Source organism: Aythya marila, assembly GCF_965140915.1.
Source record: "Aythya marila genome assembly, chromosome: 4".
NCBI classification, from domain to species: domain Eukaryota; kingdom Metazoa; phylum Chordata; class Aves; order Anseriformes; family Anatidae; genus Aythya; species Aythya marila.
In genome coordinates this window covers 58,031,563-58,058,597 of record NC_139045.1, presented here as the reverse complement: position 1 = coordinate 58,058,597, position 27,035 = coordinate 58,031,563, and the positions used below count along the sequence as shown (strand labels likewise).

Here is a 27,035-nt window from a genome sequence, read left to right as displayed (position 1 = left end):
ATTACAGAGCAGATACAGCACAATTTTTCAAGCTCTGGTTTCAAAATTAAAACCATTTGAACAAAGGTTCTCTCTGAGGAGTCACTTTGTAACTAATTCAAGCCTTTAAATAGCTATTGTTTAAAAACCAGCCAGCTACATACACTGTTTTTCCTTCAGATCCCAAACCCTGCCAAGCCAGGTTGATTAAAATGCTGCATCTTAAAATAAGAGGCAATCTAATCACCCCTTATAAACGGTGAAAACAGCAACTCAGTTTTTAAAGCATCGTGAACAAAGGGCTATAGCTCATCTATCATTCACATATGGATTCGTGTAATGATTCTTCAATTAGAATTATTATCTGTACAGCAACTGATGACTGAGAACTGCTGATACACTGCAGATGAGAACATTTGGTAGTCTCTGGGCTCCAGCCTTTCTTAAAAAATGATGATTGCACAATATAGATCACTCGGTTTATATGTGTATTAAGCTGCAATGCCAGCATTTACATTTGCAACATTACAATTTTGCTTTCTTAGGCTCAGGAGAATTTGCTGCATCTGGTAGCTTTTATTTGCTTTGTATCTTCGGCAATCGTTAGGAACAAAGCGCGAATAGGCGATATTATTGCTCAAATAATCCTTAGTTTTGTTCATTAGCTCAGTTACTACAAAAGTAAACTCGGAGTGCGTCTGTGGGATGGATCATTCAGTGTCAGTTTGCTTGCACTATATTATCCCAGCGCTATTTTTATAAGGCTAGTCCATCTGCTCCTTCATTTCTTTCACCTATATAGATTCAGACAGCATAAGAGGTAGCATCAGAGGGAAAGAAAAGCATCTCACGAAACAACTACAGGCGTCTGAGGGGGCATAAGGCGCTTCAGTGGTTCAGACAGCGGCAACCTGAGGGGTTGTTGCCTACCCACGCACCCTGCCACGCTGCCAAAGGTTATGATCTTCAGGGGCAGGTATGTGCAGACCGTGTTTTCTGCAGAACAGGAACCATGCTTGCTCCACAGGCACCGTTTCTTCTACCTGCAATGCTCACTCCAACACTCCTGTTTCGGCAGTTGTTAATACAGCATATGACTTGCGGCAGATGCCAAGTGGGCGGATTGCTTTGCTAGCCCTGCTACGAGGCAGTAACTTTTGGCAGAGCAACCAACTAGGTAGCAAGAGCAGTAACCTCCTCAACTTCTGAACCCTAAGTTCTTCCTGAATATTTCAAGTGCTTGCCCTTTCCTGTTTCACCGCTGGTAACCACGTGACCCATAACAAGACAGGGACAGGTAGCTACAGAAATAGCATGTTTGTGGTGTTCCTACTAAGGATTCCTGCTAAATGAACCCCAAGTGGTATCTGAAGCCCACGACGCTTTCCTAAATGTCTCATTAGTAACACGGATGCTGCAGATTACAGGTTGGCTCTAGCAGATTTTTGAGGTCCGTGAAAGTCTTTAGTGTCATGTGCCTATATAGAGGGCAGGAAAAGGGTCGCACCATTCATTTTTTGAGTTAAGAACCTTCTAACTTCATTGTACAACCTTAGAAAGAACTTCACGGATGGCAAATATTGCCAGTATATTTGTTTTTTGGCAAAGTTATGTCCATGTTATTATAATCTTTCAGCAGTACTACTTCTAGTGGGTGAGACCTGCCATAGCCATGGAATCTCCCCCTATCTATTACACAAAGAAAATGAAAACTCTGCTAATAGTTGCATGTTCCAGTATTATTTTATTACTTTATTATAGACATTGGTGAATAGAGAATAAGTGGTCTATATTCTCCTTGAAAAATACTATCTATCTGTTTCAAGTATGCTGTAAATAACCATTTCTTCTCCATTTCTTTTAAGGTATATCGCCACTTGAATTCCTTAATGTTTCAATATAATTATCATGGCATTATATAATGCTTCTGTCTATATAAATTTAGCATTAATTACAACTTACCACATCTCAGGGGACAAAGCAGGTAAACACAACCATGAACTGGTACAACTTACCAAAGTAACAGAATACAAATATTTAGTTCAAGAGTTTATACCTCATGGTGGGCGTGTTTCTCAAAATATTTTAAACTCCCTGACTTTAATTGGAGGAATGATTAAGATTTGTGAAGAGCTTTAAATGACACACAGACACACAATTTGTAACTAAACGTGTCACGTTAAAATGTTTTTCAATTAAAAACAGGTTTAAAAGCACAAAATCAGAACAAAGCAGGTAATTTTTTCCCTGGATATCTGTTCAGACAGTTTTGTTTAATTTTTTATCTTTGTTTTCAAGTGGGAAGCAATTTGAAGACAGGATAAACACTACCTGAGAAAGCAGTTTAATTCAGAGTAGAAGCGAGTAAATTATTTGCAGCAGACAATTTATTACAAGAACATACAAGGTAGAGTAGAGGTCTTTTCCTCTCAGAAAAGGCAACTGCTGTTGGGTGTTTTTTTTTCCAGTTTCAGGATATTACTCGTCAAATCCTCATTGTAGCTGCTACCATGCAGCCCCCCTAAACTCTCCTAACAGTAGTTCCAATATTCACACTTTGTGACTAGTCATCTGAATCAGTAACTTACGCTCATTCAGGCAGGAAACGGCAATACCCAAAACCAGGAAGAAAGGTATCACCAAGGCCCCGCGGTTTTCACTCTCTGCTCCAATGCTCTGAATACAGAGGGCAGAGTGAGCTACAGAGTTTTGTCCCTCAAGCCTGTGGGAGAGCTTTACTGACTGGAAAAACTGAGGTATAGCATCATCTCAAAACAAAACCAAAAAAGAGAAAAAAAATGTACATCTCCTTACGGCCACAAGGACCGAGTGGCCAAGTTATATTACCTTTCTCCTAAGATGTGCTTGTACAGCAAATAACAACTGTGCCTGTAGTCCAGGGAGCCATCCCTTCCACAAGCTTTAATCAATCTGAAGTGTAACTGTAGCAATAACAATGTGGGAGCAGGTTCAATTTAAACTAAAGATACAATGAGCTTCGCAAGTGAAAGCACCTTCAGGATGATTAGCAGTCTATTAACTTCCACATATGAACTTCACCTCTGGTACCAATCCATTTGAGCACGCTGGAGGGACGGTCCTTTCAAAAGCACTGTTTTGATAAGGCAATTTCCAGAGGGCTCTGAAGGATACGGCTTAGATCCCACCAAACAAAGTAACTAGAAAATTTCCTGACATTTAGAACTCATTAATCGTGGTGTCCCAAGTATTACTACGTTACGGACAAAGAAAAATGTCTTTGAATGTTCAGCTCACTCTGAACAGCAAATGACATAAAAACCTACATACAATGTAGTAATTGTATTTAAGAATAATTAGCTAAAAATTTTGCAACCTACAGCACTGTCACTCCAGTGATATGGAACCTTTGTTCCAGGAACAGACCCTGGATCTATTGTTTCTTTTATGAATTCAAATCAGTAACTGCACACAGCCACAGAAGCGCGAGTGCCAATAGCAGGAGACAGTTCCGAAGTGGATGTCTATAAATTTAAAAACAATGGACTAAAAATGCCAAAACACCCTCAGGTCTCGCTGCCCCTTGAAACTGCTGCATTCATCCCACAAAGCTTTCCTCCTTTTCAATAGATCTCTGACCTGAGTGCCCCTATTCAAGAGTAACCATCAAAGAAGTGATGAAATGAATAAAAATGTTTTTCCCACTCTGCTCCACAGACCCGTGCTTTCACAGCTGCTCTTCCTCAGCATTCCATTGGGTTGCTGAACTATGAAAATGTTCTCAAGAGCTGGGTATTGGCAGGATATGAGGTATTCTAGGTTCTCCTTTGCCACAGATGGCTGCTTTGTTCTAGGCAGTTCATGAGACGTGAGAACATCTAAAAAGACTACTAGTCCAACTCTGTAATTTCTTCACTGAGTTTCAACACTGTATTTAGTAAGGGCTATCCCAATGCTTTTATATAAATCTTTGAAAGCAAAAGAAAAGTGGCAAGTAAGCTGAGGAAAAGCAAGACCCGTTGAGAGTTTTGAGCATTTCTTGGTTGTGTACCTAGACAGGAACTTAGTCATTGCTACAGAAAATCTCGTTAACGAAGAACACATGAGTAAGCATTCTGCGACCAGTCCCAACAGTCACCCACAGGCTGACAGGCCAGGTCAAGACTTTTATGAATGCAGAGCTTTACTTTGGCAGATATTAAGTATACTTGTGTGGTGCAAAGAGCTTATGTCTGACCTTCTAGGAAGGGAGAATAGGAGAATATCATCTGTTTCCTCTGAGCCTGAATTTCACCCAAGTTTTGTTGTTGTTATTTGTTTTTTTAAGAATAAATTTTCTGCACTGCAGCTTCACAATGCAATACAAACCTCATACTTCAAACAAAAATGTATCTTCCTGTGTTACTGCATCTGTATCTTCTAGTTTGCAAGTTGTTCTGTGCCTGTATTAGAATCACATATTTCATTCACACTTTTTTCTTTGTTTCCTTCTTTTCTACAAGTCTTCAAACACTTGTCCAGTCTTTTTAGGAATACGTCTACGTCTCGCTTTTTAATTCCAATTGCTGATGCAGCATTGAGGTAAGCACAGGGATAGTCATTTGAATGCGACATAAAGCCTTTAAAAGTGTAGTTATTCACTGTCTGTACAGTCCCACAAGGAACAACCCTGAAACAAACAAAACTGTGATTCAGTTAAAGATGCCTTGAATATTTTGATGTGATACTCTACGATGAACATATTCATACAAGTTCATATACAGAGCAGTACCTCCTAACTCTAAACAAATGCCTGTAAGCAGGCTTCGAACAGGCATTCTCCAAGTTAGTGCTCAAGCATTGCTATGAGTGACAGTGGTAGCAGATCCTACATTAGGTCAAATCTGTGGGCATAGGGGGATGTCCCTTCCCCTCTCCAATTTAATCACTAAGATCTTCACTTCTGGTATTTTGAGTTCCCCAGCATGGGGTGAAAGACATCTCAGAATCACATTTCTCCCTCACAGTGGATACTTTTCACCACTGCTTTTACCTCTTCCTCATATGAAGAACCCCTACCTACTAAACTCTATTTCTCAGCACACACCCATTCCCTGACAAACCAAGACCTTAATCCACACCCTTCCATGTCAAACTCACCTTATGGCTCTAGTTAAGCCTACCCAAACAGTTAACACCAATCAATCGGTCAGAATTTAATAAATTCCCTGCAATCCATTTAGGAAACTGCGTTCAGACAAACTCCACCAGGATTAGCAGATCCTTACTGTACTGAAGTACTGAAACCACAGCTTATGCAAAAGCCTGTGTGCTAACAAAGCAGGAAGTTGCTATTATTACCACTGCCATGCACCACGAGCCTAACATTTAAAGTCTGTCAAAATGCCAGGTCTAACTGTGTATTTACTGCAAAAGAATCACTTGCTTATACAAGAAAAGGAGAAAACGGGAGCCTTTGTATCACACAAAGGACTGGAGAGCTTTAACTTTTCCAACACGGAACTTCTTGAATCATTCCAGCCAAAGATGACTGAAATTTCAGGACAAGCCAAGGTTAGGACAGGCAAATTAAAAAGAGCCTCTAACTACAGTACATATAGATTTACTGTCATTCATCTGTGCGGGAAGTGGAATAATCCAAGCTAATGAAGCATACCTTCTGATGTGGAAACAATCAACTCTGCTACAGAAAATGACATTAAGTCTACAGCAGAAGCTAGCATGGCAGCAGTAGTATTCAGATTAAAGAATTCTGCCAAAACAAATTCTAAATCATTCTCTTCTTTTAACATGTTTAAACCAAAATCATTAAAAATGATTTGGCTCACATTTCCACATACCAGTGTCAATAAGAATAAATTCAGCTCACACCGGCTCGAGTTGAAGTTGTTTTTTTAACACAGTTAGTTCTGGAAAGCGGGATTTTCTTCCATATGACAAAAAGCTATGCAGGGTATTAAAAGCTTATTCCCCTGACGTCCAGCACAACCGTATTTGTGCTGCAATAAACAAAACAAAGATCTTCCTTAAGCAGCTTACAACTTAACTGTAAGATCAGACAACAGCTGGAAACTAAATGAAACCAAGGGGTTCTAGGGAATAATGACACTGAATTAAATGGGGATAGATTATCTATTTAGTCTACCAAAGCTAACAAAGAAGGCCTCATTGCTAACTCAGGCAGGTACACACATTATTAGTAGATAACACTGAGGAAAAAGGGTATATTACTCTTGGAACAGTAATTGCCACACCGAAATCTGTAATCATGAGGCAACTGGCACAAAACAAGTATTATACTATATATTTTATGAAATCCTAACACAACCCCAAATTTTCAAGCTCATAGCATCCTCACCTTGCTCCAGAAACCTGTCTTGTGAAAAGCATAGATCCAAGCTGGGTAACGGCTACATCGTTATTTTCATCTAGATTCTTCAGTGACATGGCTGAAGTAACAAAAGATCAGATTAATACTACTACAAAGGTAATCTTTTCCCAAAAAGAGAACCGTAGGGGATAAGGTGGATAAGGTGTCTTCCAACAATAAAAGTCTGGCCAAGTATTTGTGTTTAGATACCAAGAAAGAATAAATACGATTATGTTTTGTCATTTTGTTTTCCCACAAGCTGTCATGGATTACTTCTTTGGTTGGACTATACGTAAGGCAGAGATTCTGCACAGGGGGAACATTACTTTGATGTTCAGCAGAATTTTTGGTTAGAACAAATATCTTGAGTAGGAATTCCATAATTTGTTTCACAGCACTGTAAAATGAAGTGAGAAGTAATTACACCCTAATTTATTTTAAAATCTACTTGTTTATGAAGTCTTACAACACGCTAACATCTTCTGCCTGCCTTGATTACAATAAATGAGTACGTTGGACAGGAGCAGTTTTGTAAAAAGTAAAGGGCCTGAGTCACTGCTTTACTACTCTGCTTTTATAGATGGTTACCTTATTGGGTTCAATGGTTTCATCCTGGCTTAAGAACAATTTAATGGAGTGTAGTGAACAATGACTAATGTATAGGAAATGTATATGAAACGGCATTACGAATGCACAGGATATTAGAATTTCTTTTGAAATATAAAAAACAAGAGTTACCTAAGGATATGGGATTATGTGGTGTGTCTAACAGTCTCTCACTGTAGGTATCTGCCAACTTCTTCAGCCCACTTGAAAGATAGGAAAACATCTCCTGGGGAAAAAAAAAAAAAAAGAAAAGATGCAATACTTCTGTTATTAGCTATCAAACAGAAAACAGTACCTATTTCACAAAACTAGTAAATCTTCATTACATCCTTTTTATGTGCACCGAAGAAGTTGTCCAGACGTATCTCTGAAATCCTTTTATAAATGAAAAGCTCCATTTTCTTAACCCTGCTCTTCCCCTCAAGATGATGGAAAGCCCTCTATCTGGACTAATATACGTGTTTGGGATGTCAGCCATTCTCGCTGTGGAACTGAAGCCTAGGGAAGTAAAATCTTGAAGAGATGACTGCTATACAGCAGGTCCTCCCCCACACTAGTATCCTGTTGAAGGAGTTGACCTTTCCCCACTCCTGCAGGAGCTTCCCCTCACCCTGGCCCCACAAGCCAAAGAATGATCTGTTACCATCACAGACAGCCACATTGTGAGAAACTGTTCCTTACATTCCTTCTATTCCTTCCTATTCTATTCCTTCTGTTCCTTCTATTAACGCATTCCAGACTAAAACCAGCACATTGTGTTACTACTTATTATGCAATCACGACTCCCAAAGGTTCATAGACTTTCTGCATGAGAAAAGCAATACAGTCTCTCAAGGAGAAGGCTGTGACTACATGGTTTTGTTTCATACAACATAAAATTCTCCTGAATACTCAGCTGTATCGTGTAGCCAGTCCTTTTCCTGGCATCAACCCCTCCTATTCAAGCCTACTAAAAAAAATGGAAATATCTGAATTCCTGATATCACTTACTTGGATTCCACCCTTATTGTGAAAGTATCATAAAAGTGAGATTCATAAATGTTTTGGCTAAGATACAAGTCACATTGCACATTAAAGTATGCTTCTCTTCCTTCATCCCTGTTTTATTTCTATAATAATCTACAATAACTGCTCATGGTCTTCCTCAGTTTATTGTCTTCCCCCTCACATATCAGCTCAAAACACAACACAGTAAGAATTAACACCATTCTTATATTATTTGGCTTCTCTTCTGTTCTTTTTAATGCTTTGTTTCTCATAAATAATATCAGAAACATGCAGATACTGGGTAGTCTTTAAAAGATACTACACATTAGATTTCTTCCCTTTCTGGCCAAAAGGACTCTGCCTCTCATCTGCTTCAATGTGACTGCCTGTTTCAGCATCCACATCAATATCTGGACCTGACAAGTGATTTTTCATTCTTTAAATAGAGTTGTCTCTTCTGTTTGCAGACCAGTGTCCTGTTCTGACCTGCACACTCTGACAGGTACGAATTATAGCTTGTGATCAAAATTATGCTCTTGAACAGAACCTCCCACAGGTCTTACGAAACCTCGTGAGTTTTGCAGTAGCTAAGTTAGAAGATTACAGATGTTTTTCTTAAGCCACTGCAGTGAAACCAGTCTCACTTCATGAGTGATCAAATGAACGCCACTCCTGACTTGCACTTCCTAATACCATGGAATGAATTCTGCCGGGGAAAAAGAGTACTGTGTTACTGTCTAAATAAATTAGGCTGCAGATTCGCTATCAACCAGACCATAAAGCTTATGCAATACTTTGAACAACAACAGAAAACTATGGGAGACATCTATGGCATTCCAGAGCTTGAAATCTGTGAAGAATCATTCCACTGACATTTTTAGAGGTATTTTGAAATCAAATGATTTTGTGGCTTTAATTCAGAGCTTATTTACAGTTCACTCGCAGAAGTTGAAAAACATTTACTCAAACATTCCAACACTTTTCCATTCCTCTTAGTCCCTCACCGAATATAAACACTTGTTATTTGCTTTCCACAATGAGCATCATTAATATGTTTAGCCATTATATCAGGATTTTTTTGGAATCCAACTCATAAACTAATTTGTGCTCCCTCTGCTGGCTATTTATTTCTACAACCAAAGCAGAGTTTTACAGAACTATACATTAATTGTGCCTACTATGGAGATATTATCGATGAAAACTGCACAGAGAAAAGCCTATTCTGGAAAAGAAAGAAATCCCCAAGCAATTCATTTGTCTTTCCCAAACCTAGGGAATTCTCCATAGCATCTATTATAGTATTTATTAATAAAAGGACTTCAAGTTGTTATAAACAGTTACCCACTGTACTAAATTACATTGAGTACCTGTGTTACTAGATCAGCCTTCACATACACAGGAATTTAGCAGAACCAGTAAAAATGCAAAGATGGGAAAAAAAAACATCCAAATGTGCATTTTTATCAGTTTGACTGAAGCTATCTGAAAAAAAAATCAGAACTTCTTATTTTTACATCCTCTTGATATTTTATAGTTTCAGAAGTTAAACAGTTTGTTGTAAAATAGATTAATGGCCTCTCCAAAAAAAAGAAAAATGAAATATTTTGTGAGGTCAAATCTATAACCAACCCCTATTACAAAATATTTCTATTATGTGGAAAATTTATAAGCACCCTAAGCAATTATACCCAAATGAGCTCTTACATAATTGAATTTCTGCGGTAGACATTCAAGTTTTCTCCAGTGAAGCTAACTATTATGCTGAAGTTGCACTGAGCAACCCAAGCACTAAATATCAATTATGTTTTGTTATTTAATTCTCTTTCCCCTTAAAAAATTAAAACTTTACCACCTCTTTGCACTACATACAGACTGACTCTCACATATGGAACCACAGAATGGTTTGGGCCAGGACCTTTAAGACTACCTGGTTCCAGCCCCCTTTAAAACCATTCCCCCTTGTGCCACACCATTTCATGCACACAAAAAGAGGCTGCAATGCTGAGCACAGCAGCCTGTTAATAACAGCACCAAGAAGCCCCTTTCGAAGGCTTCTTTTCTTGAAATGCAACCAAAAACATAACAGAAACTGTACATGTAATTGTGCAACACCTACACATACTACAGTCTCATTTATAGATTCTCTTGCATTTCAAGAGAAAAAAAAGAATTTTGTTCTGAATTCATAAATCAGTGGAAACTTTAAGAATTACAAAACCAATTACAGAACTTTGAAATCTTTGTATCACAAAAGCAACAGATGACCATTAACAGCTTGAAATTCATCAAAGGTAAATGGTGGGCTCTGCACCTGGGACAGAATAACACTGGTCATAAGCACAGACTAGGAGACAAGTGGCTGGACATCTAGACCACAACCTGAATAAGGTTCTATATATTTCACGATGAAAACCCAACAATTCTCCCACAGATTTGACAAACTACTGTGTAGCAAACTGACTAGGCCAAAAAAAAAAAAAAAAAAAAAAAAAACAATGCAATGAATATCTTTCTTCTTGCAAGAATATTTGAAGTTTTACATTTTTAATATGCAGCATTAAATCTTTTCTCTTAAATTCAATCTTAAGTAGAGCAGCAATATAAACTCCTACTGAACAGTACAAATAATTTATTCCTATCAGAACAAACCATGTTTTCTTACATCAATGATAAAACACAAAATGTAAAACCAGTATTTTACTGAATTGTAAAAATCAAACAAATTCCTCCCACTCGGTGTGGTTTTAAATATTTTAGATGCACACTCCATAAGGACATAAGAACGGCTCCAGATAATCACTCTAGAAAGCATACAGACAGATGAACACAGATATAAAAAGCTCCATCACACCCCAAGTAACACAGAAATATTTTTAAGACGATCAGAATTAAGTAAGAGTGGTACACTGACTAGTTAATTGGATTAAATGCATCGGTTACCTACACAATGGAGAACAGTTAAAAGGTACTAAGCCTGTTACAGAATGTAGGTCCCTTGCTCTCCACCGGGTCTGACATGACGATGGAAGCCCACTGCTCGTGGTATCACCCTCTACCTGCTACATGCAGCCTGGCTCACACAAACACACACATGCAGACAGAGTTTTAAGAGACCTGGCAATACAGAATACGGGGCACAACGTGACTGGCACTGAGCAAATCAAAGCAGTCAATTCATCAGGATAACCTTTACCTAATAGCATGAGTTAAGCAACAATATTAACAGATTTGACTATGGATCTGTTGTTATTGTCTGCACTACAAAAGGACCTAGAATCCCTGACTGGAATTAGAAAACCACTCCTCTATACACTACGTAGACATATCAAAAACCATACTGAGAATCTCATACAAGCAAGAAAAAATGACTGCTGGTTAAATTTTTTCCATCCTTTCTCAAGCAACATCAAGGCTAAATATGACCACGGAGCACATTCCTTGTTACATTGTCATAAATTGACACATTTACCCAGATAGCTGGACAGCACGTATGTGTTACTCCCTTGCTCTCCTGTCCTCTGATTCACTGCACCATTTTATTCCCTCGTATCCAAACATACAATTTCATACTCTTGGAGAATCTCAGACTCCATGAATGCTAGCCTGTCAGAAAATACCATGCTAGGTACATATCTGGCCCCGAGGCTGGTGTCACTGGCAGAATTTTGGATGTTTTTGGTCATGGGATGATCTACATAACACCAGGCCTGTCAGGATGCACCTTTCTCAAAGTAGGAAATGGATTTAGTCTCAAGAGTTTGCAGGGCTGATTGAAGGAGCTTTAAACTTCAAATCTTTGAAGGAGGAAAGGAGTAAAATCAGGCTGGCATGGGATGGCGTGCCAAAGTTTGAGGGGCTGGGTGCCTGCAAGGCCCTTCAGTCTGCTCCAAGATGAGCTGGATATGCTGGGGCTCCAGGAAAGCTGCCCTCCTAAATTTGCTGTTTGTAAACAGAGAGGGTTTCATGGCTGAAGTGGCAATTGGTGGCTGTCTTGGCCATAGTGGCAACGAAGCAGTCAAGTTTAAAATCTTTGAGAATACGAGAAAAACTGCCTGCAAAATTCTGACCCTTGATATGGGAAGAGCAAACTTCAGGCTGCTGCAGGAACTAGTTATGAAGGACTCCTGGGAATATGCTTTTTAAGGTATTGGGGTCCATCAGTGCTGACCACTTTTGAAGAGCCCTCTCTTAAGAGCGCAGGAACAGGCAGTTCAAGGTGTCAGGAGTCAAGCAAGCAGAGCAGAAGGCCAGGTTGGCAGAGCAGGAATCTTCTTCTAGAGCTTTGGCAGAAAAGAAAAGTGTATGACCACTGGAAACAAGGTCAAGGAACATGAGAGGACTACAGAGATGTCATTCACCACTGTGAAAGAAAATCTGTGTGGCCAAAGCTCAACTAGAGTTGAAGCTGGCCAGTACTGCGGGGACAACAAAAAGAGCTTTTTAAAGTATGTTAACAGCAAAAGGAGGACCAGAGGTAACATCGGCCCATTGCGTGATGGGGATGGCCACAAACAGTGACATGGATAAAGCAGAGATGTGTAAGGCCTTTGCCTCTAACACCAATGATGGACCTTGGGGCCCCCCAAGCCCTGAGTTGGGGTACCGTAACTGGGGGAACAATAAATTGCCATCTGACTCTGAACTTGTTCAGGATTTGCTGCTCGAGCTGAATGCACCAAGTCTGTAGGGCCTGAGAGGAGTCATCCCAGGGTACTGAGAGAGCTGCCTGCTGTTATCACAAGACCTCTCTCAATTATTTTTCAGTGGTCTTAGGAATCTGGAGAGACTGGAAGCTGGCAAATGTTGTTCCAATTTTCAGGAAGGGCAAGAAAGAAGACCCTTGCAATTACAGGCCTGTCAGTCTCACTTCAGTGCCTGGTAAAATTATGGAGAAAATTATCATGAGAGTTACTGAAAAACACTTGAAAGACACCACAGTCATTGGTCATAGCCAACAAAGATTCCCAAGAGGAAAGCCCTGTTTAACTAACTTCATTGCCTCCTATGACAAGGTTATCCATCTAGTTGTCCAAGGGAAGCCAGTAGATCTGATCTTTTGGGATTTCAGCAAAACTTTCAGCACTTCTTGTCACAGTGTCCTTCTGGACAAAATGCCCAGCACACAGCTAGAGAAGCACAAAATACAGTGTGTGAACAGCTGGATGATGGGTCGGGCTCCAAGGATTATATTAAACAGGCTGGAGGCCAGTCCCTAGTGGGGTCCCCCATAGCTCCATTTTAGGGCCAGTTTGGTTCAGTGCTTTTGTAAATAATCTGGATGCAGGACTTGAATGCATACTAACAAAGTTTGCAGATTATACTAAATTAGGTGGACATAATGTGAACCAGCAGTGTGCCCTGGCAGCCAGAAGGGCCAGAAATACTCTGGGGTCCATCAGGCACAGCACTGGTAGGGTTGAGCGAAGGGATTGTCCTGCTCTGCTCTGCACTGCTGCAGCCTCACCTCAAGCACTGTGTGCAATTTGGGGCACCACAGTATAAGGACATAAAACCATTGAAGTGTGTCCAAAGTAGGGCTACAAAGATGGTGAAGGGCCTAGAGGGGAAGACGTATGAGGAGTGACTGATGTCCCTTGGTTTGCTCAGCCCCAAGCAGAGCAGGCTGAGGGGAGGCCTGATGGCAGCCTGCAGCTCCCTCATGAGGGGAGCGGAGGGGCAGGCGCTGAGCTCTGCTCTCTGGGGACAGCGACAGGACCCGAGGGAACGGCATGGAGCTGGGACAGGGGAGGGTCAGGCTGGGGGTTAGGGAAAGGGTCTGCACCCAGAGGGTGGTCAGGCACTGGGACAGGCTGCCCAGGAAAGTGGTCACAGCACCGAGCTGCCAGAGTTCAAGAAGCTCTCAGACACATGGTCTGATTTTTGGGTGGTCCTGTGTTGAGCCAGGAGTTGGACCCCATGATCTTTGTGGGTCCCTTCTAACTCAGGAGATTCTATGATTGTTCTTTTCCCTTGGTTGTATGAAATTAATCTCTTCTCAGTAATATTCTGGTCTCTCTGGCTTGAGCTCAAATAACTTGAAATAACACTCATGAATAAGTATAAAAAGAGAAAGAAAAAGAAATATTGGAAGTTTTTTATAGCTGACTTTGTGTGAGTAGGTGTAACTGCACCGATATAGAAAGGAGTACTCAATGTCAAGCTATAAATAGTTCCTGCTGAGAGCCTAATAGCTCTGCCTCTGCCTTCACAGAGCACAGGCAATAAACTATCACTATTACATTTTTACAATTCAGGAACAAACACATTTAAGCAAAAAAGGTTTCTATTCCTACAGCAAATCCAATAAAAGAAACATATTTATGCCATATATAAGGCTATGTTTATAGAGTATACTCACAGTTGATATAAAAAAGACCTGAAGTTGTAAAAATGTAATGCTTTATTCACTTTAGAATCCTACTTCCAAGGAAACGATATAATTTAAAATATACACCTATTCATTAGGACAATTTACTTATGAAAGAATTATTATTTATGACTTGAACAATATTTATATTGCCCATTATGTTATCTGCTGACTGTGTAAACCTAAACATCAAAATCAGTATTGCAGAAGACAAGATAAATTCACTTGAAACTCTTTTGGAGGTGGGAGTAAAAGGAGTGAAATATAAAATTTGCTTTTAATGAAGACACAAATCATACATTGCAATAGGCACAGCAGTCCAGAATAAAACAACCTTAGAAACTGTATTCCAGCAGTGGCAAAAATGTGACTGCTTTCAGTGTTTCACAAGCCACGTTTTCAGTTTGGTGGTACTCCATAGCTTAAGTCAACTAAGCTGTTCTTTTTTTTTTTTTTTTTTTTCTCTATATTCTAGCTATTCCTAGGGATCTCAATTCCAGTACAGAGTATTTGCATGCCTGTACAAGGAGCTAGAAAAAAGTCATAGCATCTAGCACTACTGCTCTGCTCTGATATCAGAGGCAAGAGCAAGCTGTCAGCAGGAAATAATTGGAACTTATTTCATAAATAAAACAACGGAGCACATCATGCATGATTTAAAACTATTAACTTACAGTATGTAATACACAGCATTTCCTTGTCTAAAACCCTCTACAAAAATATTTCTCTACGTTAATGCATACAGGTAGCAACATCAGGCCTTTAATACGTCCAGAATTAAGGACAACTCGATATGTAGAGGTTCCAACTTTAGACCACAGGAATATCTGTGCAATGCAGTTATATCCAACTTAAAACACACAGTCTGGGAGAGGCACAGAAGAAACCTAGCTCTGTATCTAGATAAATGCCTTAAATTACAGTCTTTTAATTGTTTTGTGGCCATCCACAGGATTTATAACTTATTAGAAGTTGTGATTCACTAGAGAATGCTGTACAAAATAATTTAATTAAACACTACCATAGCACAAAACCATGATATGGCCATGAAGATGAGCAGAAACCCCTGGTCTGCGTGTCCAGTCTCTTGGTTTGGTCCTGGAAGCACTGTGATTATAACACTGTAGCATTTCTCAGATTCTACTGGGCAAAATCCTACTGTATTAGTCATACTCTGAAACAACAAATATGAATACTGCACGAGATAGATAGTACAGGACCTCAGTTTAACTCTCTGGCTTGGAATACAACAAGGAAATCAAGCTTATTCATGAACACCATTTGGCCATGAAGTAATTATATTGTATTGCCTTTCCAGATTAAGAACTGCGAGCTCCAAAGAAATTCAACAGCTTTCTATAAAGAAACAGGATTTACTACGCAAAGCAGTTTCGCAACAAGACTTTTAACAGCTGACTTCAAGAAAATGCTGATTTCCAGAAAGCTTACCTTTCTCTCTTTCAGTAACTGTTTGTAGCCACTGGCACCTAGAGACAGAAGTGTAATGAGGACATCTAAAGAAGGAGATGCAGAAGCTCTTCCTGGGAAAAACAAAAACCCAATATACAGATTAAATTTACAAAAGAAAAAAAATGTAGTGAAAGACAGCTGATAATCAAGTTTTCTACAGTTACTTTGTATGGATGAAATCAGTCTGTGAACTACTTACCTGGATACATTTTGCTGATCTCCTGAATGAAGGACGCATCGAAGCCAGCAATGATAGCACCACCTACTGGAACCATAAAATTTTTGTCCAAGCTCTGAACAAAAGCATCTATTCTGCCTACTCGAGCACCCTTTGTCAAAAGGAACAACAACAACAAAAATGCACAGCATACATTAGAAGAGACTTGTGATAGCATCATTATTAAACATAATTCAGCAATGTAACTGAAACAAATGCAATTCCTAAAACTCTCTGATACTGTATTTGTAATGAACAGTTAAAAATTGCAATATTACTTTTTCTTAGTGTTGCTTATCATTATTCATTGTCTGCTTACATAGTGTCTTAAAAATTCTCATTTTGCTGCAATTTGAAATATTGGTTTAGTTCCTGCAAGTCTATAAAATGTAGCTCATTCAGTAACTACCAAAAAAATCCTTGCAATTTAATGGAAATTATGCAGTTAAAAATGTACAAATCAAAAAGTCTCACAGATTCTGATAGTAAAGGGCTACACGTTAATGCTTCATGAGAAAATAAACATTTTTTTGAGATATATAAATATATCAAAGTATCAAGATATATATATATATATATATATATATATATATATATATATATATATATATATAAATCTATCTACATCAAAACAAGAGAACTGCGATGCTCTCCCATGGAAACGCATCTGGGGGTTCTGGCTGATGGAAAGTTGCATATGAGCCAGCAGTGTGCTTGGCAGCCAAAAGGGCCAACCATACCCTGGGGTGCATCAGGCACGGCATTGCTAGCCGTGGGGCACCACAGTATAAGAAGGTCATAAAACCATTGGAGAGTGTCCAAAGGAGGGCTACAAAGAGTTCAAGAAGTGTTTGGATAACACTCTCAGACACATGGTCTGATTTTTGGGTGGTCCTGTGTGGAGGCCAGGAGTTGGACTCCATTATCTTTGTAGGTCCCTTCTAACTTGGGATATTCTATTGATTCTATATAACGCTGCTTGCAAATAACTTCCACACAGTAGATTCCCCCTCTTCCTGGAAAACAAAATGTCCTTATGCCTAGCCAAACACACACTCTTAAAGGGAAAAAATAAAAATAGAAATTAAAAAAGGTAGATTCTGCTGTGTGACTTCAGTTTGATTAATTCAGTAAAATTGAACTGTACAATTCAGAATTATGCACCATAACAGAACCTGAAAAGCATATTCAGGAACATATATGCATATTAAATACTATGAAAGTAGATAAATATTAAAGTACTACATATTATTATTTTATTTTTTTTAAATTGAAAAGTTGAAAGAAATTGAAAATCTGTAACACATTCTATTGAAGGTTTAATCCACATTCAAGTATGACCCATTATTTTACAGTTAGTTATGTCAGTAAATTTATGAAGTATTTTAGGAAAGATTAATAAGGACATAATTCCACCATAACAGACACCTTTATTAAATTAGAAGCACATAATAGAAATAACAAGTATTGTTTTAAGTGCTATGTCCCTCTGCTCCTTGTTCTCAGAAAACTGTTCAACTACCAGGCATGCACAGGATTAGTCTTAGAGCTGTGAAACGTGACAAAATTTGCTAGCATTGTCTCTAATTAGAGATTTCTCTTTTTTGTTAAAAAAAAATATATATATATTTGAAATACACAGTTCCTACCTGCTGGATGAGATGCATACATTTTGAAGACTGAACTCCATAGGCATTGTTGACAATATGGGGAATGTCATAGTTAGCACAAATGACAGCCAGCTCCTCCAGCCTGTGAGTATAAAATTGTAATTCAGAGAAATACTGATAACTATAATTCATGCTATCAATCAGACCTTTAAAAGACTGAAAGGTCTACAAGAGATGAGAAGAACCTTTTTGATTAGTGCCTCATGGTAGTAGTTGTCACCTTAAGCAGCAAAGGTTAAGAAGAACCTGTTAGCTTTTACATGTACTACAAATTGTTGACCCAGGCTGAGATTTTTCATGCTTCACTGAAAGTTTTGTTTAGCACACAGTAAACAGATCCCAAATCACTTCCTTTCAGATATTAACATCTTTTTCATGTTACTTTACTGATAAGTAACAGAACTTTAGCCATTTACGCATTTTTCCTTTTCTTTTAATATTCAACCTGAAAATGGCCTGATGGAAGATTCAGGATGTGTCTTGGGAATTGAGAACTGAGAACATCATAAAAGAGGAAGTTGTGACATGTTTCCAGTTTTGTTGTTGCGTTTTGTTTTGTTTTTTTTTTTTTTTCCTTCAAAGAGCTAGTATTCTAAACTAAATCAGCTAAGCTGATTAACAGAAAGGACATTCTTCAAAGGAATGAACAGCCTTAAAATGATAGCTTTAAATGGATAGCCTTAAAATGTCTGAATGTGGACATCAACACATTAAAATTTTGTTCAATTGTCTACTCAGAAATAAAGAGAAAATTTTCATTTGCCTTTAGAAATTCCCCAAATTACACTGAGTTCAGCTTGGATCGATTTCTCAGTGAAACTAGGATTTATGTGGATGCAGAGGTCATTTCCATTAAGGGACTTCAGCTTTGTAAACACACATATGCTTAATAACCTTTTCAGGGCACTCCCATCATGCTTCATTTTTTTTAATCCCTTGATTTTTTACAAGCTTATGAATATCTTCTAGAAAGAAAAACTATATGTAAAAAATAAGGTAATATACAATAATCTGAAGTGATGATAAAAGGTAATATTAAAAAACAACAGAAAAATCCAAGCCTTCAATGTATTTTTGACTAGATCTCCTTTTGTATAGCCTCCCTCTGTGATTTACTGACACCCATATAAAATGTGACAGAGTAGGAAAACATTTTCCAAGAGGTGACATTCCTTTGTATTCTATTTTTATTACATTGCCCAGCATTGTTTTGTAATGCAAACTCGGCCACAAACCTCCGGCTCCATTTTCTGAACTTCAATCCTTAGGAAAACAGCATCATTACAGTCTTATTTCTAAAGAAATCACCAGTATGTAAATCACAAGTACGACGAGGTAACACCAGTAGTATCATGTACGTATTCATTTTCTACAGTCAAGATATTCAGCAAGAGCTGCATGTCCAGTAATTTTTCACATTTATCAACACCCTGAATCCTGAACTGCATAACATTAACAGGATACTTCAGGAAACGTAACACTACACAGGGCAAAGATTTTGCCTTCCGATCTGGATCAGATTCATCCCTCGCCTTCCAAAGAGACTCAGAGGAAAGTACTTCCCCCTCTGACAGGCTTCTTTTCAAGTGCAGGTAGAGGATTTCACCTACCTGGAAACATGAGGGTTTACTGTTATGTGTGCTCACCTTTCTCTACTTGCTGAGCCTTAGAGAAGCAGTAAGCTATATTCTACAAATCCTGAAAACAGAAAAGGCTCTTTACTTTTCCTACAACTATTCTACTGAATAATTAGATCCATGCTACAATACAGGATGAGAGGGTTGTAGCTTGAAAAGAATATGTGATTATGTATGGGAAGCACACAATTAACCACACCACTTGTCTGCTTCCAAGGATTAAACTGAACCATTAAGAGCAGCTAGTCATATCAGAAAAATAAAGCATTAATCTAAGTTAGGCTACTACTCAAGCTCCTAAAAGCCACAAACAGGACTTACAGAAATATTTTCCAATTTATTCCTTCTTCCTCTCCTGCTTGTGAAAGTTCATTTAAAAAAAAAAAAAAAAAAAAAAAAGCTTTGCTCCTTTTGCTCCTTCTTCTAATACTAATGAAAGTAACAAGATACAGAGAGGGCTCTGCTAAGTACAAAAATTAACCAAGAAGACACTTTTTTCCTTGTGTTCTCTTTCAAATACAGTAGTTTTAGAAACAACTCATTGTAACAGCAGGTAGACAGAGAACTGATGTCTCTCCAAGAAAGGGATTTATACAGGAGTGCATTATTCCAATAAAGTTAAATAATACTTCAAAGGAAAGCTATGGGTACATAGGCACAAACATCTTCCCTGACCTAACAATCCTAAATCACTAATAATTATAAAACACCACTACAACTAAACAAAACCTTAAAAATGTAAACTATTTAAAAAGAGACTTATAAAATGTTACCCTCCAGAAATGCTGCATTTTCCTTCCTGTAGGAAGATGGATGTTATGGCCTTCAATAGCTGACAGTATCCTTTAAATAGAAAGTGTGTGCATTTCCTCCTGTATCTGTGGTATATCATAACACAGTGCCACTACCTCATATTTCATCTCTTAGTTGTAGAGAACAAAACAATCGCGTGTCAAAAAGAGAAGGCAGATAAGGAGAAGATTCATTTACCCAAGCTATAAAATAGACCATTCAATTTTGATAGCTCTGATTTAAGCTAGCCAATAAATTTGCAACTCAACTTCAAACAATGCTCATGGTATTCTGACAGAATTATTTGTTTTTAACTTCCTTATAGCAACTAGGTTAAACCTCTGATAAATACTGTGGTGTTTTTTTAAAGGTAGGAAATCAGAAGGAAACATGCCTTTACTCACCATGTTTCAAACTCAGTAACATTTCTCTTCTAAATTTGCAAAAATTCAACTAATTTTTCAGGTAACACAGTAACTAACAACAACAACAAATGCACTGCAGATGAAAACTAAACATAAGTCTTCTCAACTTTGTGACAAACACAAAATAATTAAAGTGAGGCAACTGAGACACTACATTTAAAAACATGTAGAAAGTAAACCGTTAGTATCTTGCACTTGCATGTAGTACATGCAGGACCACAAAAATATACCTGTTCAATTTTAAAACCTTGCTAATTTGTTTCTTGATACTTATTTTCATAAGCAAAAAGAGAAAGTGGGTTTTGCAAGTAACAGTGCTGCTTAATTTGGTCAAATGATTCAATATACCAAATACTTTATCCACACCCTACTCCAGCAAGTCATTTTCAGATTGAGAGGTTTTTCAAATATTTCAGAACTAATCTACACATAAAAATAACGACTCAAATATTCACTTTCCTATTCCATAACTGTAGTGCCCATCTCTGCTTCAGCTAGTGCTTCAATTACACATTTTTATAGCAACTACAGAAGTTACGCACATGGACATATAACATTAGGAGGGAGTCCAATGTATTGTAAGTGGCGATTCTTTTAATGGTGATTTAACAGCTGGAAATCATAAGAAGCACGAGCAAGCAAGCAGGCAGCAAATGTTCAAACTAAGATATGTTACAATAGGGCAAATCGTATGTTACACTCCTAAAGCACATCTGCACTACAGATTTTCAAGAGTTTTCTTGTACCAGTGTATCTTTATTAGTGCTATGGACACCAGCAGAATACAGAAAAGAGTGGCTCAAAGGGTTTAAATGTTGGCTGTAGGGTTTTTTTGTAGTTTTTAATTAATAGCCTAGGAAAATTCATCATTGGCTACAGAAGAGTAGAACAGGCAAGAGTAATATTAAAATTTGGCATTAGGTGTGGAACTATATTTTCTGGACTATGTTTCTATGCAAGTCTACTCCTACTACTTCTGTGAAATTACTAGCAAATCACTGCCAAAGCAACATTATTAAATTATTAGCAAATCACTGCCAAAGCAACATTCCTTATACTAAAAGTGACCTCAGTCACGTGAGAGAAGGAAGACCTGTATTACCCTTACTTCCATCACACACTTTTCTGAAAGTGGAACATTGTTTGACAACTTGCTGTTACCCTTACCCAAGGGGATTAAAGTATCTGCCCTAGTTGTTGGCAGTAATTAGGCAAGGTAAGAAATACAGGGATCCAAAACACAGTTTTTTCACAATGACAACAAATAAAGCACTTCTTACGAAGACTACTTACCTATCAGGTACCCTCGGAGCAAAGCAAGACGTCGTTGAATGCACACAAAGAATATTTTCAGCACCGAGAGCCTTGATTTTAGCCTCCACTGCCTCAATGTCTGTCCGTAGCTCATCGCCTTCTAGTACATTCTCTATCACCACAGGCTCAAAACCTAACCAAATGGAACAAGACCTGAATGTGTATCATGGACTCTCCAACTGATTCTGGAGTTTTGGTTCTAGAATAAATCCAAAAAAATCTTTCTCCTGTTTACAGATTCTTTTAGCTTTGGATTAAGATGCATTAGTACAGAATCCATCCGTTTCTAATTTTTTGGTCATTTTTATCTAATGAATCTTTTATGCAGAAAATAAGCATTTCCTAGGAACTAAAACCAAAATCTATGCCACCACTGGCTCACTGAGCTGGAAAATTATGGTATCCCTTACTTGCCCTTTCCTTGATCCCACAAATCTGTCTGCAGGAGAAGACAGAATCAGAACAGGGACAGACTTCTACCCTTAGCTTGCTTATACTCTGCTAAACAAGGAATTGCATTTTGGAAAAGATAAGGTTTGAACTAAGAAAGGCATCAAACTCATTTTCTGAGCGAGCACTGACACTGCAAGATTACAAATGAATGGGACATCTAACACTTGCCATGTTCCAAAATAATAGAACGTGCAAGTCAGACGTCTAGCTTGTCACCTTCTGATCCCAGTTCCTAGGGGACATTTGTTTTTTGCATAAACCTGAGAGGGCTGTGAACCATGAGCCTCAGTCTTACAGTGTTCTCAGGAAAGCAAATTAGGCATCTAACTAAGGAATGAATGTCATTTCCTTGGTATTGTGCTCTCTATATGCATCTTCCTACCTCAGCATACTCCAACATTTTATAAGACATTAGGAAAACTCATGTGATTGCCTGTTAGAAATCAGGTGTGTAGAAATAAAGCACTTAGCACTGCTATGCATTAGACCTTTTCTGGATCTTACTCCGAACAAGTGAATTCACTATCACTTTGAAAGATGAAGTTTTACATGTGTTAGAAGAACACAACTGTGTAATCAGTTGTCCCTCTATTACCTGCAGTTATCATTGATTTAAAGCAAGACTTCTGGTCTATACGTGGCCAAATAATGTATTTTGCCTTTGGTCTCTTGTGCCGCAATGTTAAAAAACACAGAGTTAGACTCATGCCAGTTGCCATAGGAACCACAAAGCAGTTGGTCACTGTCTGGACACCTGCACATAAAAAACAGAAGTCAGAAATTAACACGAAGAACGCAGGATATGTATACACATAGATATTTTTAGATTTACACCTACCAGCCAGCTTTATAATATCCAGAACTACTGAATTAGTAAGTTTGTTCAAAAGGCTGGACCCTGCAGCCTTAGGCTGGACTGCAGAGATATCACCTGACCTTCCGATTCCATGGATCAACCTAAACAAAGAAGGTGGAAAACACAAATCAAGATTTTTCATGTTGCAAAGCAGCAACTCTTGCTGACTGAAAAGAACTGTTTGATAAACAACTGCAGAAAATGTATCCAATGTAATACCTGCTATTTTGAGTTCCATTATAACAAAATACATATACTAGTATGAAAGTGTCCTTTTTTTTTTTGTTTTGATCTGTAGATTAACCATGTTCCAGAATGCAAATAAAAACTTGGAGAAGGCCCAAAATTGCAAAACCTTTAGCATCTGGTTTAAATACACGCCAGCAACTTCTTGACGCATGTTGAGCTAGCATGATAAATACTGATACGTCCAGACACAAAAATCCAAAGCAAAAAAAATCAGTTGCCTATAGTGTAACATAGTATAGGCATGGTTGTACTATACGGATACTCCCCTGACAAATGCTTTACCCTCACAGGGCAAAGAAATAATACGTACCATGACAAAACGCCCTCAAAGACATCTAAGTTAGTGTATCTCTTTGCCCATCTTCTTCTATACCTGCAATTCATCTACCTCATTGTACTATTCAATTTATCTATTGTACAATACTGTCTCTCTCTGCATTCTACATTTATAAATAATGTTTATAAACTGTGCTTATAAACCTTAGATATTATTTAGCACCTTTCAGGATTGAAGTATCCTCAAATCATTTATAAAACCTAAACTGACAGAAATAACTTTACCTATGGCTAAAATGCAGCCCTTCAAGCAAGCTACTAACAGTACACACTTATTTATGGCTTTAATTCTGTTTTTGTCTTGGGAATGAAGTAAAATGCAGTCTCATGAGTGGATGAAACTCAGAACTTCTTGGAGCACAGTTTTACAGCTTAGTATTTTTTCCCCACTTCAGGCTATAGTTTGAAACGAACAGTGGCTTGATAATCAGTTGAAACTTGCACCCAATCCTCACTTCATCAAAATATTTTCTTCCCTTAGTTTCTGCTGCTATGTTCTTAATGGTTTTATCACACTTTGTTTTCTTTTCTGCACATATTTACTTCTTTCTAAGGAGCCCTCTACATCTTGCCCTTAGAATGCATTAAGCAGAAAGGACAGACAGCTTCACAACCATCTCCTGCCACCTCTAACTACTACCAAAGTTAGCTGGTAAAACATACTGCAGAAATAAGGAGCATGGAGGAAAGCCACTAAACCTTTCTTTGCTATTGCTTACACTCACAGGTGAAGACGCAATGCCATGGCTAAGGACAGCCTAGGCTCTCCATGGCCAGAAGCTGGGCCTGCCTTCTCCAGCATCTTCAGAAAGCAGCTATATAGATACTCCACTGGTGTGACTCTCTATCTCCCTCATGACATGTCTTAGACCAGACAGCAGTACAGCAAACAAAAACCCCAAACTGATGTATTAGTGGATTTCTCCATCAGTTTTTCATGGTATGGTGGGGCTTCAGAAAGCCATTAAGGTTCAGTAATTCAAATTCCATATGGTAAAGCTCACAAAAATTCTGGCCTTTAATATGCTTTTGTGCTAATATTTCGAGGATAAACATTCCAAGAAGTTTCACTGAGTTTCATTCACGCTGGACGAAATCAGCATACACTCAGCACAGGACACCATGCAAAAAAAGTTTATCTTCAGATATTAATGCAGAGCCACTAGAATTATAGCATCCAAAGCACCTGTCAAGTGTAAGAAGGGCTTCAAGCTATTAACAGCTTTTCTAGTCTTTATAAATCTGCTTACGTCATATATAAATTTTAAATAGACTGAGTTTTTATGCGCATATCAACTTATCACATTATAAATATATTAATGAACATTAAAAATACAAATAGCTGTTCACTAGGAACGTTCAATACTTTAGAACTCCAACATTCAGTACTTTTGAATAATACACAGAGGAGCTGCACAGCGTTAAAAAGGCAAGTAATGCATGAATTATTTTAAAGCAGGAAGATCTCTCCTTGCATTCAATCAATTCAACAACTCAGGCTTCTACCAGTTCAGCATACAGGACACAACCCTGACAAAAGATTTTTGTTATATTCAAGTCTTTCCAATGAGTTATTAATGAAAATTTAATACAGAAAATTGCATCAAGTCAATATCGCATTATACTGTTTTTCTCAAATGCTATCTAGCTCTCAGATAACAATTCGCAGTAAAATAAGCACCTTGGAAACATTAATAATAAAACAGAATAATTCAAACTGCCAATAAGGTGTACCTGTAATGCCTTCGGGCTACAAGTCCTGACGCCACTCTTCCTTCCCTCTCACCCACACCGCAGTTGCCCAGGAAGTTATTGCTATCCATTATGGCAAGCTCATGAAGAAACAGTTCAATGGTGCTTTCATCCCATCCATCTTCAGGACACTTTCCCTTAATAACAATATAAAGATAACTCCTAAACTTGTAAATTAAGAGCAAGCACATCTTTATATAATCTGGTTGATTGATGTTACCCTTCTTTTCTGCGCTGAACTGTAGTTTGTATTTTGATTCTGCTGTTACCTAGTGTTACAAACTTGGATTCAAAGAAACGTTAATAATGATTTTTCCATGTATTCAACACGATTACTATTACCATATCCTGATATTAAAATAGTCAGAGTATTTTTCACTATCAAGTACTCTTTAAGGTACACACACCACCACTGCAGCCCATACATGCTGATTGCTCCCTAGAAGCCTATGGATTATTTGATATATTCTCCACACAAAACCTAATAACTTCTGCAGAAATTCAGCAGAGCAAACTGGGTGAAAATGAGATAATTGGGATAATAGCACCAAAATTATTAATTAGAAGTGGAACATAGTTTCAGTTGTAACTCATCTTCCTATCCACATAGTTTCCTTTCTAGTTATTACCCTAATTCAAGACTTAACTACTTTCTGAAAGTAATTTGTATAGGACTACAACCAGATAGAGTTGTGTGAGCTCCTTTTGGTGTTAGAAACGCAGTCACCTCAGTGAAGTACAGAGAAGACCCTCACAGGAAAGGCACTGCAAACTCGTAAAGCATTACTATTGCAAATCAAAGGTTGGTGTTTTTGTTGTCGTTGTTTTGTTTTTGATAACAGAGCTAACTCGAGCACGTTTTTAAGTTAAAGGTGTTGTATGAAAGCGAAGTCCGTCATGGTGGATGATGCGACTAATGCAAACGTTCGAGAGCTAAAAGAAACTCCGGTAGTGGCTCCGGAGACAAAGAAACACATCCCTCCGGCACCTCACGAGAGGGATTTAATTTTGTTATCGACGCATTTCGAAACCATTTGGCTGCCTGCCACCTCCCCTCAGCACCGCGCGCCCTGAGGGCGCCCTGAGGCAGCCCTGAGGCAGCCTTCCCGCCCCCCACGCCGCGCGGCCCGGGCCGGCCCGTGGCGCTCCCGGGGCTCCCTGCCCGCGACCCCGGCCCCATTTCGGAGCCTCCCGGGCTCAGAGGGAGCCGGGGCCGTGCCGGGGGAGGCGGCCCTGCGGTTACCTGCTCCAGCAGGGCCCGCAGGAGCAGCTCATGGCCGCGGCGGCCCTGCGCCCCCTGGCGCACGTAGGCCGCCGCCACCAGGCGCTCGCTGGAGCCGAAGTTCTCCGCGTTCATGGCCGGGGGGCGACGCCCGGCTCCCCCTCAGCGCAGCGCAGCGGAGCGGAGCGGAGTCCCCGCCGCCTCCCGCAGCACCGCCAGCCGCTGCCCGCCCCGCGGAGCCGCATGCGCCGCCCGGCTGCTCCCCCGGCCCTCCCCTGGTGGAGGCCGGGCCCGTTCCGGGTGCTGCCGAGAGGTGTCGGGCTGCTGCGGGCTGCTCCGCGCCGCCGCCAGCCT

General features: G+C 39.0%; 1 protein-coding gene across 1 annotated transcript; it reads right to left on the bottom strand.

Annotated features, from left to right (window-relative positions):
* Positions 1 to 886: 886 nt before the first annotated feature.
* Positions 887 to 26,961, bottom strand: SEPSECS (Sep (O-phosphoserine) tRNA:Sec (selenocysteine) tRNA synthase). The gene is made up of 11 exons (XM_082760167.1): positions 26,703 to 26,961; positions 25,442 to 25,596; positions 23,105 to 23,223; positions 22,862 to 23,020; positions 21,793 to 21,946; positions 17,625 to 17,727; positions 15,958 to 16,087; positions 15,738 to 15,829; positions 7,067 to 7,160; positions 6,317 to 6,407; positions 887 to 4,627 (listed from the first exon to the last, which is right to left on the bottom strand). Exons 1-11 carry the CDS (start codon positions 26,814 to 26,816, stop codon positions 4,378 to 4,380), a joined length of 1,461 nt encoding a protein of 486 aa, XP_082616293.1. The 5' UTR covers positions 26,817 to 26,961; the 3' UTR covers positions 887 to 4,377.
* Positions 26,962 to 27,035: the final 74 nt, after the last annotated feature.

Coding starts and splice junctions, on each gene's coding strand:
- SEPSECS (XM_082760167.1), bottom strand. CDS start 26,816: ATGAACGCGGAGAACTTCGGCTCCAGCGAGCGCCTGGTGGCGGCGGCC. Junction 25,597..26,702: donor TGCGGGCCCTGCTGGAGCAG/GTAACCGCAGGG, acceptor ATTGTTATTAAG/GGAAAGTGTCCTGAAGATGG. Junction 6,408..7,066: donor ACATAATCCCATATCCTTAG/GTAACTCTTGTT, acceptor TTGTTACTTCAG/CCATGTCACTGAAGAATCTA.